Here is a 17,940-nt window from a genome sequence, read left to right as displayed (position 1 = left end):
GGGGAGGGACATGGTGGCAGCAGGTGAGTGGATGCCGCTAACAGGCACTGCCATGATGGATCTGAGATGACAGGTGCTCTTTAAATGTAAGGACTTATTCTTGATGGTAGTTAGAATCTTTAATATTTGCAAATTAAAAATGTTCCTATTTAGAATAATAAGCTGTCACATTAGTAAAACAGCGATATCAGAACCGATTCAATCATACAGTTTGTGGTGTACATAGCTTTGCAAAAAAATTGGAATAAAGGAATATTCCTGAACTTTGATTTATCTCATGGTTACTGTGAAATTGTGTGAATGCATCAATGCGGTGCATGTTATCTCAGCTTGCGGAGCTTGGATTCATTCAGTGAGTTTACCAAAAATGTAAATATTCCAGAATATACAGCCTCATGCTACATAACTAAGCTCTATTTCATGCTGAATAAACAAAATTATTCATCTTAAATAGAAAAATGTTTAGCATTTTATTAAAATAAATGTAATAAAAAAAATCGCTTTAAATCCCCAAAAAATATTTTTTTCTAAAAAACAAAAAAAATAAAAACAAAAAAAAATCATTCAATTTTTTTTTTTTTTTTTATCCACCCTGATTTTTGGTTTAGAGGCTGAAACTCTGCTTTAATGTTGATATTTGACATGTTTCCCATCCTGCCTAAAAAGGGACATTTATGTTTTGCTTTGCAGTCTCAGACTTTCCTGTACAATGGGCAGAATAGCTCCGATATCAGTGATGGCGAACCTTGGCACCCCAGATGTTTTGGAACTACATTTTCCCATGATGCCCATGCACTCTGTAGTGTAGCTGAGCATCTTGGGAAATGTAGTACCAAAAAATCTGGGGTGCCAAGGTTCGCCATCACTGTTCTATATGATAAAGTGTAACTCCAGAAATGTCAGTAAAGCTCTTAGAACCAGCAAGATGTACAACTGGAGGGAAGATTGCTGTTCATAAAATGTCATGGTGAGATATAGAATGTCCCTGGTCATGGATATGGTTTTAATGAAGCCATCAAGTGCTGGGGTCTCGTGATTTTAGTGCAATGGAGAATACTGGGTCTGTGATCTTGCTATCTGTCACTGAGCTTAAAGTTTATGTGAACCCTTACCTTGTAAAACTCATTTAGTTTCAAATCGAAATCAAAGAAAAAAAAAACATTTGTGTATACATGCATTATAAATACACATCACATAATCTCTGTTCTCAGTTGCATATGGGGCTTAGAGAGCTAGGGGAGGAGAAACACAAGAACATTGATCTTCCCAGTAAATGGCTGTGCAGTGGGGAATTGTCAGCAGAAGTCTGATCATTGGAAGGCAGACAGGCTGTTCTCCCAGCACATCCAGAAATCTGCCCATGCTGGGATGGATGAGCTTCCATGCCAGGTATGGTCAGGTTGAAATAGGAAAGCAGAGGGACAAGAACACCAGGTATTTCATAAGACAAGAATGTTAAAAACTGTTAGTAAAATATAAAGATCAGCAATTAGAAGGAGATTATCCATGTCCTTTTCACCTGGTCAATCCTTTTATTGTTGGGCTTTTCATCCATCCAGTGATTATCAAGATCTTGCAGAAGAAACCATTTTTCTTGCATGTTGACAGTGAGCACTGGGAGATTCTGTATTTTCTCTTGCTTTTCAGTCTTCGTCAGTGGATAGTTGGTGGAACCTGCCTGTGTGACAGGATCTTCTATATCGGGGATAAGTTCTTCTATATCGGGGATAAGTTACATGGAGATTTAAAGCCTCATGCACACTGGATGTTTAGACCCGGTGCATGGAGCTCTGACATTTAGCTGCGATTGTGGGAGTTTGGCACAGGCATGCCATCCAGGAACTCCGCAGACAGCCTGTCAAATTCTAAGGCCCCTTTCACACTGGGGCGGGAGGTGCGTCAACGGTAAATCGCTGCTATTTTTAGCAGCGCTTTACCATTGGATTTGCGGCGCTATTCAGCCGCTAGCGGGGGTGGTCTTACCCCCCGCCAGCGGCCGAGAAAGGGTTGAAAACCACTGCAAAGCGCCTCAGCAGAGGAGCTGTACCAGCGGTATAGCCGCGCTTCCCCATTCATTTCAATGGGCAGGAGCGGTATACACTCCGTTCCAAATATGCTGCTAGCAGGATTTATTTTATTTTTTTTTTTATTTTTTTTTACCGTCCTGCTAGCGCACCGCTCCAGTGTGAAACCACTCAGGGCTTTCACACTGGAGACACAGCAGCGGCTGTTCCAGGTCTGTTTGCAGACGCTATTTTTAGCGTTGTAGTGCCTGCAAAACGACCCAGTGTGAAAGGGGTCTTAAAGAGGAAGTAAACCCTGATGAGTTTACTTCCTCTTTCATTCCCTGTAAAGGCAAAGCATAATGGACTACTATGCATCACATAGTAGTCCATTATGTGTCACTTACCTGACACAGGAGCCAGCGAAGTCACCGCTGTCCTCTGTAGTTCCGAGCGTCCATCTTCTTGGTGGGTCTCCGTGGGTCTCGCTGCTCCGGCGCTGTGATTCGCCAGAGCAGCGATGACGTCACTCCCGCGCATGCGCATGGGAGCCGAGACTCGCGGCATTGCCGTCATCGACGATGCCCCACTCAGTGCGCCTGCGCGCCGCTGTCTACGGCGCACGCGCCGTAGATAGCGGTGCCCATCTTCGGGCAAATATCTCCTAAACCGTATAGGTTTGGGAGTTATTTCTTGGACCTACAGGTAAGCCTTAATCTAGGCTTACCTGTAGGTCAAAGTGGTTTGTAAGGGTTTACACCCACTTTAAGCTCTGTTCACATCTTGGCGTTCCAAATTGCGGACGACAGGCGTTCCACGATTCTGCTTGCGCGATATTACCGCGATTGTGTCCACGACAAATCATGGCAAAATCACGTCGCAATCGGTGTGCCGTTGAAATTGACAGGGGTTGCACAGGCGTTTCCCGCAATTGGCCACTTTCGAATCGCAGGCAGGATCGTAATGATTCGGGATACCAAGATGTGAACGGAGCCAAGGGGCTGACGGCTGGTCTGGGTTGGAGGGTGCGCCTAGCGGCATGATCATTTAGGGCAAAAACGCGTCCAGGGAAAAATGCTTGAAGAGCAAAAAGTTTGCGTTTACAGTTATTAATCTCTGGGCACAGACTGTTCTAAATGGAAGTACTGCTAGGTGCATGGTCCAGCTACAGCAGCTGTCGGCCTTTCATAAAGCTTGTCAGGCTGTCTGCAGTGGGATTGGGTGGCACACATGTGCCTCCCGTCTGCTGCTAAATGCCAAAACCCCATGCATCAGGTATACACATCCAGTGTGCCCAAAACTGCCCATCTGGATCCTTGTCATATGATTTTTTTTAAAAACCTTCTACATAAATTGCAGTTGCAGACTAGTGATCAAAATGATATTCAACAAATTCTGTACAGTACAATTATGAGAAAATAATTATACCGAGTGGAACTATAGGCAATTTTCTTTCTCATTTTGGGTAGAGCAAGAGAGGGTTATAACCCCTGTCAGAATTTTTTATTTTTTTTACCATCTGTGTCACATTGTGGAGATTTTCTTTACTTCCTGTACCATAGCCATCCAGTAAGTGAGAGGAAATCCCTGCAATTTAACCACTTCAGCTCCAGAAGGATTTACCCCTTTAATGACCGCGCCATTTTTTGCAATACGGCACTGCGTCGTTTTAACTGACAATTGCGCGGTCGTGCGATGTACCCAAACAAAATTTATATATATTTTTTTCACACAAATAGAGCTTTCTTTTGATGGTATTTAATCACCTCTGCTGTTTTTATTTTGTGCGCTATAAACAAAAAAACACAGACAATTAATATAAATAAATATATAATTATATAGCAGAGACCCTAGGGAATAAAATGGCTATTGTTGCAATATTTTATGTCACACTGTCTTTGCGCAGTAGTATTTTAAACACAATTTTTGGGGGAAAAAATACACTTATATATATTTTACTTTTTGCTATAATAAATATAAAAAATGTCTTCATCAGTTTAGGACAATATGTATTTCACATATTTTTGGTAAAACAAAATTGCAATAAGCTTATACAGGAAGTCCCTGAGTTATGAACGACTCCTACTTACGAACGGCCTCAATGATGGCCGCTTGTGCTCCACGCTGGTCCTGGATACCTCTGAGCAGCTACCATGCCACATCCCACACTGCAGTACTTTTTTTTTTTATTTTTTTTTTTACAAGTAATGGCGGTGATCAGCAATTTTTAGTGGGACTGCAACATTGTGGCGGACTGATCGGACACTTTTGAGGGAGGGGACTGACTGGGAGTAGAGAGAGATTGCTGTTCCTGATCACTAGGAACAGACAATCTCTCTCTACTCCCCTGTCAGAACAGGGATGTGTTTGTTTACATTGGCAGATTCCCCATTCTGTCTCTCTGTGTAGCGATCACAGGTGGTGGACATCGTGGCTGCTGGCCATGTGCATTGGCGGCATGCACGCACCCGATGTATCAATTGCACAAACTGCCGTACCGGTACGGCAATAGAGCCAACCCGCCCCGTATATTGGTGGAGGCTGGTCGGCAAGTGGTTAAGGAAATCTCTTGGGGGGGGGGGGGGGGAGGCAGGTCACTAGAACTAGTGTCCCCATTGGAAGATTTCCCCTCTGTTACTTTTCTGCGGATGACCCAATATTTGGGATTTTCTTTTACTTTTTCAATGATAATGGTAAACAGGACAAATAGAGAGGGTGAATCTCCTAAACAGGGCCACAGACAGCAATACAAACTGGCAGAGGTTCTAATCCCTCTCCACTCTGTCTAAAACTAAAAAAAAGAAAGTTTTGCCTGTCGATATGCTTTAACTGCTTGCCGGCGGGGCGGTGTGGCTCTCGTTATGGGACAACGTCATATGATAGCATCCCAGAATGGTCGCTCTCGCGCACACCCACACCATGTTGCTAGGACACGGCGCAACCCTGAACTCTGTAAAGGGCCGCGTCCGCGGCTCTATACCCATGTGATCGTCTGTGTCCAATCACAGCCAGTCACATGTAAACACGGGGATGCCGGTAATCGGCTTTCCTCACCTCACACTGACAGAGTGTGTGGCGAGGCGAGCCGATCAGCGGCATCTCCACGCAGGGATAAGTCTAGCAATGTAATCGGGGGACTGATCATCAGTCCCCTGCTTACAATATAGCAATACAGTGGCAGCAATCAGTTCCCACAAGTGCCACCAATCTGTGCCCATTAGCGATGCCAGTCAATGCTAGCAATCAGTGCCACCTATCAGTACTAAAACAACAAATTCTCCTGCGCTCTGGTTTCTTGGTCTTTGAAATGTGATATAGACAGTTTGAAATGGTGTTGTCACTAAGTCTTGCAGCCCTCCTTTAGAACATTGGGTGTTCAAATACTAGAGAGAAACAATACAAAAGAGGGGAAGGCGCACTGACCTAGTGCATTACCATAAAACAGCTTTATTTAAAAATAAATCAAATAGCAAAATGGCTACTCACAAACAAGTATTGATCAAAGGCAAAATCAATACAAATAGATCCATCGCACCAAACGTTTGGCGAATCCAGACCAGATGTCAGAGGAATTGGTACGGAAAAAGGGCAACCAATTGTTGATTGCCCTTTTTGGCTCTGAAGAAAGGGGGTCACTCCCGAAACGCGTTAGCCATTTCCGTAGAGGTATTTACCAGTTCCCCTGGCATCTGGTCTGGATTCGCCAAACGTTTGGTGCGATGGATCTATTTGTATTGATTTTGCCTTTGATCAATACTCGTTTGTGAGTGGCCATTTTGCTATTTGATTTATTTTTAAATAAAGCTGTTTTATGGTAATGCACTAGGTCAGTGCGCCTTCCCCTCTTTTGTATTGTGCCTATCAGTACTACCCATCAGTGCCACCTATTAGTGCCCACCAGTGCTGCCTATTAGTGCCCATCAGTGCCGCCTCATCAGTGCACATCAGTAAAGGTGAAAAATTACTTGGTTACAAAATTTACTGACAGAAAAAAATAAAAAACATTTTTTTTTCAACGTTTTTGGTCTTTTTATTTATTCATTTATTTTAAATACCACCAAAAGAAAGCTCTATTTGTGTGAAAAAAAAAAGATAAAAAATGTGTTTGGGTACAGTGTAGCACGACCGCACAATTGTCATTCAAAGTGCAACAGCTCTGAAAGCTGAAAAATGGCTTTGGCAGAAAGGGGGTGTAAGTGCCCATTTTGCAAACGGCTTATAACATTGGATCCCACCATTATCTAAATCATAATAGAAGAATAAGAATTGTATGTAAAGTGAAAAAAAAAAAAAAAACATGTGCCATATGTTTCTGTAAAGCATGCATCTGTTGGCTATATGAAAACACAAGGAAAATATATGTTGATGCAGCCAGTAATCCACTTCGCTCTGTGGGCTGACAATGCTGCCTCTGCTACACTAAAACCTCAGACCATATTTTCAGCTTTGTCTCAGTTATCTCCTGTTGGGCTACAGTGCACCTCCCCCTTTCATCTGCATTTATATAGGGGGATGTTCTGTAGTCCAACAGGGGAGAACTTGGGCAGAGCTGACAACACTTCTTGGGATTTCAATGTAGAAGAGGAAGTGTTGTCAGTCCACTACAGAAAGTTAGGAGATCAGTGGCTTTCTGGCAGGATCATCGGGTATTTTTCTGTACTTGGAAAGTTTCTAGTGGAATAAAACATGGGGAATGTGCATGTAATGTACAGATCTATGGCATGTGATTTTGCATTTTGCCCTGACATGCACTTTACCAAGTATGCACAGAATGTTATAGTGCCTTGTTTTTAGTGGATTGTTTAAACATTTACGGGGGTAAATCAGCAACAGAATGGCTCCAGCTGGTGAAGAACATCCTGAGACCTTGAAGACGATGACCCGTTCTATAGCATTTTTTAATATATGATAGGCTCACATGTAAAGTGATCAGCTAATTCGGAATAATCTGATGTGTTTAAAATCTCACAGCAATTTTAAAGAAATACCATCTCTGTTTATCTGACACCTCTCTGCAAGGAGTTGGGCTTTAACACTGATATACTGAGCGGGGCTCTGACAGGTCTGTCCCTGCACAGTGAGCAGAGACGGACTTGTCATCCGCCTGCTCAGCGGGGATCAACCGATCGATCCGGCACTGAGCAAGAGAGTCCGCTGGCTGGAAAGCCCATGTGAACGGAGCCTTATGCCCTGTACACACGCTCGGAAATTCCAACAGAAAATGTCCGATCGGATTATATTGTTGGAAAATCCGATCGTGTGTGGGCTCTGTTGACGGAAAAAAATTGAGAGCAGGATCTCAAATTTTCAGACAAAAAAAATCCGATCTGACTTTTTCCAATCGTTTGTAGAGAATTCCGATCGGACAAAGTGCCACGCATGCTCAGATCAAATTACGAGACCAAAGCTATTGGCTACTAGCCTCAACATAGTCCCGTCGTAACGAACGATCGGATTTTCCGTCAACTTTGTCCAACCAGGTGTATGCAACACCAGTTTAGGATCCGTTGGAAAAAAATGCGACGGATTTTGTGGTCGGAATGTCTGACCGTGTGTACAAGGCATTAGGAGTATTCTTAGCCATGACCACAAATGTAATGCCTCGTACACACGAGCGGTTCTTCCGACGGAATTCCACCCAAGCTGGTCTTGCATATACACGGTCACACAAACGTTCTCTGAACTTTAGACCTTCAAGAACGCGGTGACGTACAACATTACGACGAGCCGAGAAAATTAGGTTCAGTGCTTCCAAGAATGCGTCAAATTGTTTCTGAGCATGTGTAGGAATTGTGTGCGTCAAAATTTGTACGGACGATTAGAATTTCCGTTCTGAACTTTTTCCGACCGAAAAATGGAGAACATGCTCTCAATCTTTTGCTGCCCGAAATTTCCGATGTGTACGGTACATAAGAGACATTCTTCCCACTGATCATCACACTAATGTATTGTGAGTTGTAGATATAGTCATTTTTAGAGGGATGAAAGTTATACCAGGAGTTCCTCCTGTGTTGAAAATATTGAGGAAAACTGTTTATATATATATATATATGTGATATTTCATAGTCCCATTTGTCATCTTTGATGTATTTTAATTGTATCGTGTTTCTGTTCTGCTTTCTGAGCGCAGAGTTGACAATTTTACAATTATATGAGGTATACAATGTAGCTGACCTACCTATCTGGGATTGATCTATCAGCAGCTAATTGTGTACAGCTGAATGGAGTCCTGTTCTCCTATATTAGGTGGCTGCAGGATCGATCGAGCATGTAATGATTAAGTGCTGAGACAGGCATTAAACTCATCAACCTTCAGTCCCCCGCTGTGATCTCTATGCTTCTGAGTGCTGTGTTACAAGGATTTACTGCAATAAAGGTGGAGTTATATATTACCGAGAGCAGCCATACAGATCTTCTTTCTCTGTTCACATCCCACCATGCATTTGGAAGACCTTATCTATGGCTAGGTTGTGACAGTTTGGATTTTAGAACAGTTTTTTTTTATTTATAGCAAGAAAGAGGTACTTTTGCCTGAGAGGAAGCCAACTTTGGGTTGTTCTATTGCTTTGGGCAGTACATCACATATATCAAACACAGGACCCATGGGCCGAATGCAGCCCACCAGGCCTTGATATGTGGTCCTCGGAACTCAGTTTTTGTCACCTCCGGCTCTCACTCCCCACTGTCACTTGTACACGCAGAAGCCTTCTGTGTTTACAAAGGACAGCTTTGCTCTCAGAGGCTCCTGGATCTAACAGATTCCTGTATGCACTCATGGTGGGGCATGGCGGGGACAGATCTCCAGAATCTGGGGGAGAGAACATCCTCCCTGCAAGAGCATGCAGATCCCCTTACACGGGGAGATACTAGATGTAGAGGTGCCAGGTATGTGGGAGAGATGCGAAGAAGGCCCTTGGGTTGATGATGGGGTTGCACACACTGCACCCCTGTACTCTATACTCTGTATGTAGCACATCCCTAATCCCTGCACTCTGTATGTAGCATAATCCTGAACTCTGTACATAGCGCACTCCAAAACCCTGCACTTTACGCAGTGCACCCCCCAGCTTTACACTCTGTATGTAGCGTACCCATGAACCCTGCACTCTGTAAATAACACACTCCCGAACGCTACACTCTGTACCTAGCGCACAGCTGACACCTGTACGTAGCTCACCCCTGAACTCTGCACACAGCTCACCCCTCATCTCTGCACTCTGTACATAGCGCACCCCTCAACTCTGCACTCTGTACATAGCGCACCCCTCAACTCTGCACTCTGTACATAGCGCACCCCTCAACTCTGCACTCTGTACATAGCGCACCCCTCAACTCTGCACTCTGTACATAGCTCACCCCTCAACTCTGCACTCTGTACATAGCTCACCCCTCAACTCTGCACATAGCTCACCCCTCAACTCTGCACATAGCTCACCCCTCAACTCTGCACATAGCTCACCCCTCAACTCTGCACATAGCTTACCCCTCAACTCTGCACATAGCTCACCCCTCAACTCTGCACATAGCTCACCCCTCAACTCTGCACATAGATCACCCCTCAACTCTGCACATAGCGCACCCCTCAACTCTGCACATAGCGCACCCCTCAACTCTGCACATAGCGCACCCCTCAACTCTGCACATAGCGCACCCCTCAACTCTGCACATAGCGCACCCCTCAACTCTGCACTCTGTACGTAATACACTCCTGAACTCTACATTACATGTAACGCACTCCTGAGCCTTGCATTCTGTATGTAGGTCACCCCAGATACAACCGGATCTTTGAGGGTAACCATACTGCTGAGGCAGCCCACAATGAAATTGAGTTTGAAATCCCTGCTGTACATCAATGTTCACATGATTGCAGCATCCCTTTTTTAGGCTGCACTAGCCTTTTCATTTATGGAGACATTACTGATGGGTTTCCTGTCTTTTTTTTTTTTTTTTTCAGAAGAGAGCACTAAAGTTGCAGCAGAAGAAACAGGAGGAAAATCTTAAGCAAGAACAGCAACGTGAGCGTGAGCTGGAGCGAGAAAAACAATTAACAGCCAAGCCAGCTAAAAGGACATGAAATGCAGGGCATGTCTCGGCCCGTTCATGAACTCGCGTCCTGGGCATTTCTATTTAGTTATGAAAAATCTGCGCTGTTACTGTTGAAGGTGAAGGCAGTTATAAAAAATTCTAGTCTACAATTTTTATGCTTTTAACCATCCGGTAGTCCAGGTTTCTGCTTGCCCGGCTTGCACTGATTGAGCACAAATTTCAAATGCGTTTCAAGATAAGCGTGGGTGCAATCATTGTGTATGATAAAGCATGTGAAGAAAGTCTATCCAAGCAGTGAAGAGAATGTACTAGCTGGAGCATGAATTCTTTTCTTTCTGTACGAAAGCGCCGACTACTCTTTTCCAATGAAATATAATTTTATATATAGTGCCAGGGAGCTTAGTAGGAATGCAGAGAACAACAAATATGGTATTTAGGAGGCCTGCTCCAGATGACCATGGAACTTTGCTGCCATCTACTGGCTAATATCCGGAAGGCAATTTACGGTATCTTTAATTATATGCCTGTGTTATTTAAGATAGAGACCAGCCCTATTATAATTTAAATTAGGCAAAGATCTTCTTGTACTGTATAATAGTTTGTTTTTGTTTTTACATACCTTATGAAACGGTATCATCAATGGAGCCATCTGCAAATTGCTTGCTGCTGAATGATAGTCAGTATTCGTCTGTATGAGATGCATTGCACTATTTTTGCCTGTTACATGATTGTATTCTTGTGAAATGTTTGAAAGCTCCAGAAAAAAATTGAGAAAAATTATACAGCCAAGCAACTTTTAAATAGTTCTACCCTGTTATCTATGTTGGCAGGCAATAGAAACCCGCTTGTTTCCAAACTGTTCACATAACACAGGTGTTATTTTAGAAAATCATCATCCCTTTCTGCAAAAAGGCAATGCCTGTTTTTTTCAGGCTCCGGCATTGATGTATCATATAAAAGAGTTAAAGAAATAGTATATTTGTGTATCCACTCTTTCTAAGCAAGCCATAGCGATAATTATTATGAGTGTGAACATACATCCTACAGCTGCCAAAGATTTTCCGTAATTGGCTGTAATTTCTGAAAACTATCTAAAAAGACTGCAAGTATAGAATACAGAGTTTGGAGATATGAAGAGATGGGAATTGTGCATTGGGCATGCCCATTGCAGTAAATGATAATTAGCAATTTGCAGGAGGAAGCAGGCCAGAACCTGAAACTAACATTTCCATGGGTACCTCTGATTTCAGAGCTCCTAGTGCATTGGTGGTCAACTATCTTGATGTGCCGGGTTTCAAGTGTGGCTCCTGACATCACCAAAGGGCCACACATAATATTCAGTTAATGCAATCCTACAGAAAACTGTCAGAGATGCTGCAGGAGATGGTTAGGATCTGCAAACAGCCGAACATGCTATATGGGAGACTGGGGACGTGCTTCAGGTGACAGTCATATGCCTTAGGCACATTACATGAGACTGCTAGAAAGCGCTGCTTTTACAGCAGTTTTACAAATGCATGCTTCCATGTTTGCTCCCTATAGCCCACTTAAAAATGATGTGTCCCAGTAAGCTCTATTATAATAAAGCAAAGGGGGAAAAAATAATGGGCAGCACAGAAAAAAGATAGTCGGCAATAGATAAACCAAACCATGCCCTATGTAAGGAAAATATAGACTTGTCTGCGGAGGGTGCAAGGGCCACACAACAAGTGCCAAAGGGGCGCTGATTGGGTGCCAAGATACTAGAGCGGTGGTCTCCAAAATGCAGCCCGGGGACCTGATGTGGCCCTTTGCTTGCCTTTCTCAGGCCCTTGGGACACCTTTCCTTCTACACCAATAATAGGACATCATTCCTGTCACTGTGGGGTGCTATTCTTCCCACTGACACCAATATTGGGACAATAGTCCTCCTACTGACACCAATGCTGGGGCACTATTCCTCTCACTGGCACCAAATGCAAGGTCATATTCCCAGCGACACCAATGATGGGGCACTATTCCTTGCCCTGATATCAACCATGCAGCTCTATTCGTTCCACAGACACCAACGATCGGGCACTATTCTTCCAAATGACACCAATGATGGGGCACTATTCTTCCCAATGACACCAATGATGGGGCACTATTCTTCCCAATGACACCAATGATGGGGCACTATTCCTTGCCCTGATAACAACAATGCAGCACTATTCATCCCATTGACATCAAGGATGGGGCACTATTCTTCCCAATAACACCAATGATGGGGCACTATTTTTTCCCCCTAATACCAACAATGTGGCAGTATTCCTCCCGCTACTACCAATGATTGGGCATTCTTTACTCCCATTGACCCCAAAGCATTTTCTACTCCCACTGGTCAGTCCAGCCCCCTCAAAATGTGACTCACGATAAACTGGTCCTTTGTTCAGAAAGTTTAGAGACCCCTGTCCTAGAGCATAGAGCAAGATATGTGTCAGCGCATGTAAGCCCCTTTAGGTGTCTGTGTCCTTTACGACTGTACCAGGAAGACCTGCTGCTCATTACTCTGCCATCCGCCCATCACTTTGACAGCAGTTGGTAGCCTAATGGAGCTCATCAATGCTCCATGCATATGGTAAGCTCTTCTGTGTGAAATGCATCAGAGTGAGGCTCAGCCTGGTTGGATGTTTGGTGATCTTGTCTGGAAAAATAAAGTCTGTTTAAATCTGATTTGTCATTGGATGGTGGCCAGCTTCTTTGTTTAATGCAATAACTCTTGAATCCTAATAATATAACCGATATAATGGACTCCCTGTCCTAAAGGAAAGTGAACAGCAACCCCCCCTAAAGGGACAAGGATGACAAGACAAATCAGGCAGGGGCTCTAACTTCTATTTAGAGAATGGTACAATTTCACTTTTGATATTGCTTGTCTTTAAGATTTATTGACTTTTAAATATATTCACGCTAACTGTTAGGCCTAATTAACTATTTGCTGTCTGCAGAAATTGTTGCACGTTATTTGTGCAGCTATTTATTAAAAGCAAATTTTCAGTAAAAATGCACATACATTAATTTTCATGCACACAGACACAATACAATGCCCATTTTTATTGGTAAAATATAAACGGTGAGTAAATGGATACCTAACATGTTAAAGTGGTTGTAAAGGCTCAAAGTTTTTACCTTCATACATTCTATGCATGATGGTAAAAACCATTTGTGTGCAGCAGTCCCCCCAATACTTACCTGAGCCACATTGCGATCCAGTGATGTGCAGGAGAACCTCCGCTCTCTGGGGACTCTCCCTCTTCATTGGCTGAGACAGCAGCGGTAACCATTGGCTCCCTCTGCTGTCAGTCACAGCCAAAGAGGAGAAGGCAGGGGCGAGGCCAAGCCAGGGCTCTGTGTTTGAATAGACATGCAGAGCAGCAGCTCAGGAGCGAGCCTGCTTGGGTACCCCAGAGCAAGCTGTTTGCTCTGGGGGCACTTGGCAGGTGGGAGGGGCCAGGAACATCAATGGGGGATCCCAGAAGCAGTAACTCTTAATTGTAACTGTGGAGTACCCATTTGTAGGTCACACATCTAGGTGCCAGGTCTGTTGTGCTTTTTGTTATTAAATTTGAACTCCAGGCAAACTGCTAAATGCACAAATACGTCACGTATATTGGAGCTGCCTCATCTGACAAATGATTTGTATTTCTGTCCCTGCAGTCTTGACATTTATACAGCTCTGCCATACAGCACAGTCTTGTCTGGCCTACCAGAGACCCGTTTTTTCCTTCTGTTTACTCTGCGGCATCTGTAATAGGGAGTCCTGTCTCCTGGGCTGCCATTGGACGACTGTTCTGTCTATCATAGGAGGCGCGACTTTGCATTAAAGAGGCCTCCAAGTAAACAGGAGATTCTCCTGTATGTAATCTGTTGGCGCTCCTCCCGCCCCCGCAGAGGCTTGCAGATGGGCATGGATCAGGCTACTCTGATGGCAACGGTGAGGCTGTAGATGGGCACTGATTAGGCTGCATTGATGGGCTGTGACCCTTATTTTGCTTCAGTTCTTTCTTTAAAATTTAATTTTTTTCCCCCCAAAACTTAAGCAACCTCCCTGTAGCCGTCATTCGGCTATGGGCCGGTTGTTACGTGGGTAAACTGACACTCCCACCCCCTTCTACCCCATACGGATCCCCCAGACTATTTAGTGTAAAATACGTGATTGGTTCCCCCATGGAAATGACATTTTCTGTGCCACTTATGAGGTTAATCCGTTTAATTTCCTCCTTGAGATCCAGCTAGACGCCCCGCCCCCACCCCGGCCCCAGCCAATCACTGCTTGTAGCCTGGGGACGAGCTTGCTGTGATAAGCCTTTGGGGGCGGGGCATATGACTTCTCCAATCACAGCCAGTGGGCAGGACTTGTTCCTATCCAGACTTCTCCCCCGCTCCTCAGTGTTCTGTCAGATTGCGGACACCGGGCTCCCCTCCCCATCACACACCGATGACACAATTCCATGAAGTCAGTCAGGTGAGACCGTGTGTGTCCCCTCCCCCCATCCATCACATCCCCCATCCGTACACCTCACTGTCTTCTCTTAATATATGGGGGGAGGGGAGGTCTGTATTATATGGAGTGGGGGTAGAGGAGGTCTGTATTATAAGGGGGGGACTGTATTATATGGATGAGGGGGAGGGGAGGTCTGTATTATATGAATGGGGGGAAGGGGAGGTCTGTATTATATGGAGGGGGGGAGGTCTGTATGATATGGAGTGGGGGGGTTTGTATTATATGGATGGTGGGGAGGGGAGGTCTGTATTGTATGGAGGGGAGGGGGAGGTTTATATTATATGGAGGGGGGAGGTCTCGCATCAGGGTATTGTAGAGTATCACAGGGTATTGCAGATTATTCCAGGGTATCGCATGGTATTGCAGGATATCTCCGAGTATTGCAGAGTATGGCATAGGTTCGCAGGTTATTGCAGAGTATCGCAGGGTACTGAATGGTAGTGCAGAGTATAGAGGGATGGCTGAGCATGGATGGATGGAGGGATGTGACTGCAATTGTCACTGAGCAGCGCTGTGGGCACTACAGATCCAGCCCACAGCGCTGCTTCCATCCGCTCTCCCCCTCTCCTCACACTGTCCTGATCGGTACACAGCCAGTAGAGAGGAACTGGGTTTGTTTACAAGTGAAATGTTCCGTCATTTGACGGAGCGATCACGTGGTAAACCGCCGGTGTCCTATCAGATACAGTCCCCCATCGGATAGTGTTCGCAGTACACAGCAGACACATATTCCGAAAATACCTGAAGATGAATGCGCCTGCACCATGCGTCCAGGTTCTAGTCCCACCATCCAAGTGGACATAGAGTTGGAATAAAAAGAGCCAAGAGCAGCGAGGCCGTGCACCGAAGCGTGGCGAGCGGCCCTCAAATTTTCCCAGCCCTATGTCTGCTTGGATGGTGGGGCTACCACCTCGACTCATGGCGCAGGCGCCGTTCATCTTCGGAGATTTTCCGAAGCTTCTTCTGCTCCGTACTGCGCAAGCGCTGCGCATGCACAGTACGGGGCGGACACTATATGCCAGAACACCGCGATGATCGGCCGTTTACCATGATCAGCTGGGGCCAGAGCGCTCCAGGAGGAATTCTGGGAGGACATCATAGTACTCCCTCCCAGGGTTAAGCAACCTCCCTGTAGCCGTCATTTGGCTATGGGCCGGTTGTTATGTGGGTAAACTGACACTCCCACCCCCTTCTACCCCATACGGATCCCCCAGACTCTTTAGTGTAAAATACGTGATTGGTTCCCCCTGGAAATGACATCTTCTGTGCCACTTATGGTGGTTAAAGTGGTTGTAAACCCTTACAAACCACTTTGACCTACAGGGAAGCCTAGATTAAGGCTTACCTGTAGGTCCAAGAAATATCTCCTAAACCTATACGGTTTAGGAGATATTTACCCGAAGACAGCCACCGCTGTCTACGGCGCATGCGCACTGGGCAGGCCGCAGATCGCGGCGATATGCCGTGAGTGCCGGCTCCCCTGCACATGCGCGGGAGTAACGTCATCGCTGCCCTGGCGAATCACAGCGCCGGAGCAGCGAGACCCGGAAGTCACTCCGGGATCCATGGCAGCGGCGGACATAAAGAGGACCGCTTCGGGGGTTTCGTTCTTAGGTAAGTTTGATCATAATGAGCTAGTATGCTATGCATACTAGCTCATTATGCCTTTGCCTTGCAGGTTCCTTCCCCCACCCCCATGGGTTTACAACCACTTTAATCCGTTTAATTTCCTCCTTGAGATCCAGATAGTCGCCCCGCCCCCAGCTAATCACTGCTTGTAGACTGGGGATGAGCTTGCTGTGATAAGCCTTTGGGGCGGGGCATATGACTTCTCCAATCACAGCCAGTGGGCGGGACTTGTTCCTCTCCAGACTTCTCCCGCTCCTCAGTTTTCTGTCAGATCGCGGACACCGGGAGCGAGGACACAATGTCAGTGGCTGGACTGAGGAAACAATTGTATGCAGTCAGTCAGGTGAGACCATGTGTGTCCCCCTCCCCCCCATCCATCACACAGCACACCCCACATCCGTACACCTCACTGACTTCTTTTCATATATGGGGGAGGGGCAGTCTGTATTATATGGAGGGGGGGGAGGGGAGCTCTGTATTATATGGAGGGGGGAGGGGAGGTCTGTATTGTATGGAGGGGAGGACTGTATTATATGGAGGAGGGGAGGTGAGGTCTGTATTCTGGCCGGACTGGCCTACCTTGAGATTTCTGCCCTGGGGCCGCTTTTACTTTCAGCTGCATTGGGGCCTGCTAATGCGGATCACAGCTCTGTGTTCGGCGGCCGCTCTGTAACATGGCCCCCACAGACCAGCTCGTGTGATAGTAGAGAGAATCAACGTTCCGCCTATCACACGAGCTGGTCTGGGGGTGGCGGGGCCATGTTACAGAGCGGCCGCCGAACACAGAGCCAGACAGCGTTGTGATCAACAGGGGAAAATATCGCCGGTACAGCCCTGCCAGTGTGCCTGGGGAGGAGGATCATCATGGGGGCTGCATATAGAGGAAATTATCTTTCTATATTCCTCCATGCAGCCGCTGAGTGCTTGCAGGAGGGAGAGGAGGAGAATCAAGTATTCAGCGACTGCATGGAGGAATATAGAAAGATCATTTCCTCTATATGCAGCCCCCCTGCTGTTCCTCCAACTTCTTTTACTTTTACTGCAGCCCCCCTTACTGTTCCTCCCCTCTCTTCTCCCCACCACACTCAAGCACTGGAGTCAAGCCATCAGACAGTTGCAAATCAGTGGTCTTGCTATCAGACAAGTTTTTTTGGTTGGATATTCAACACAGAAAAACTAAATATAACATAATGTATGTGTGACAGCTCTGTGTAATCATTATTTTATATATTACATCGCCCTCTCTAACATTTACAATATGGTATGATTTTACTGTGGAAATTTAAAGATACAGAGCCCCAAATATCAACCCATTGGCAACAAACTGACATTTTTTTCCAATACTTCAAAGTGGATCAGAAACAAAATCTCCCTGTCAGGTCACCTTGAGGCGAGGTGACAGGTGCACACCGTAGGGATCCGGAGTGCACCGCAAGGTTGTGGACCCTACGGCTGACTGCTGCAGACGGAGTACAGATCCCACTGGGGTTAGAGCGTAAGATTCCCTGGGGCGCGGAGTCTAAGAGCCAGCAGGTGTTCACCAGAGCCTCCAGTGGTGAGGATGGACTTGGCTGCAACTGGCTTCAGGTCGCGACCCCCAGGGTCCCCCAGCTCACACCCACAGTAGGCAACAGGAGGATAGGGATGGTGAGGGACAAAGCCAAGGTCGGGGCCACAAGCAGACAAGAATAGTTGGGTACACGCCAAAAGGCAGGATCACAGGCAAGGATAGTCAAGACA

The 17,940-nt window shown here is 45.7% G+C and overlaps 1 protein-coding gene across 2 annotated transcripts in view; it reads left to right on the top strand.

The window, feature by feature from the left end:
• The window catches only part of BLOC1S6 (biogenesis of lysosomal organelles complex 1 subunit 6), a 33,740-nt gene extending 21,000 nt beyond the window's left edge, over positions 1–12,740 (top strand). For both annotated transcript variants that reach the window (XM_077474089.1, XM_077474088.1), the window contains one exon: positions 9,958–12,740. In XM_077474089.1, coding sequence (XP_077330215.1) covers positions 9,958–10,077 — 120 coding nt within the window. In that variant the 3' untranslated portion in view covers positions 10,078–12,740. The remainder of the gene's footprint in view (positions 1–9,957) is intronic.
• Positions 12,741–17,940: the final 5,200 nt, after the last annotated feature.

Source organism: Lithobates pipiens, unplaced genomic scaffold (genome assembly GCF_037356315.1).
Source record: "Lithobates pipiens isolate NorthernLeopardFrog02 unplaced genomic scaffold, aLitPip1_a1.2 Scaffold_8, whole genome shotgun sequence".
NCBI lineage: Eukaryota > Metazoa > Chordata > Amphibia > Anura > Ranidae > Lithobates > Lithobates pipiens.
The sequence above is the reverse complement of the archived record's forward strand: the minus strand, read 5'-3'. Positions and strand labels throughout refer to the sequence as shown.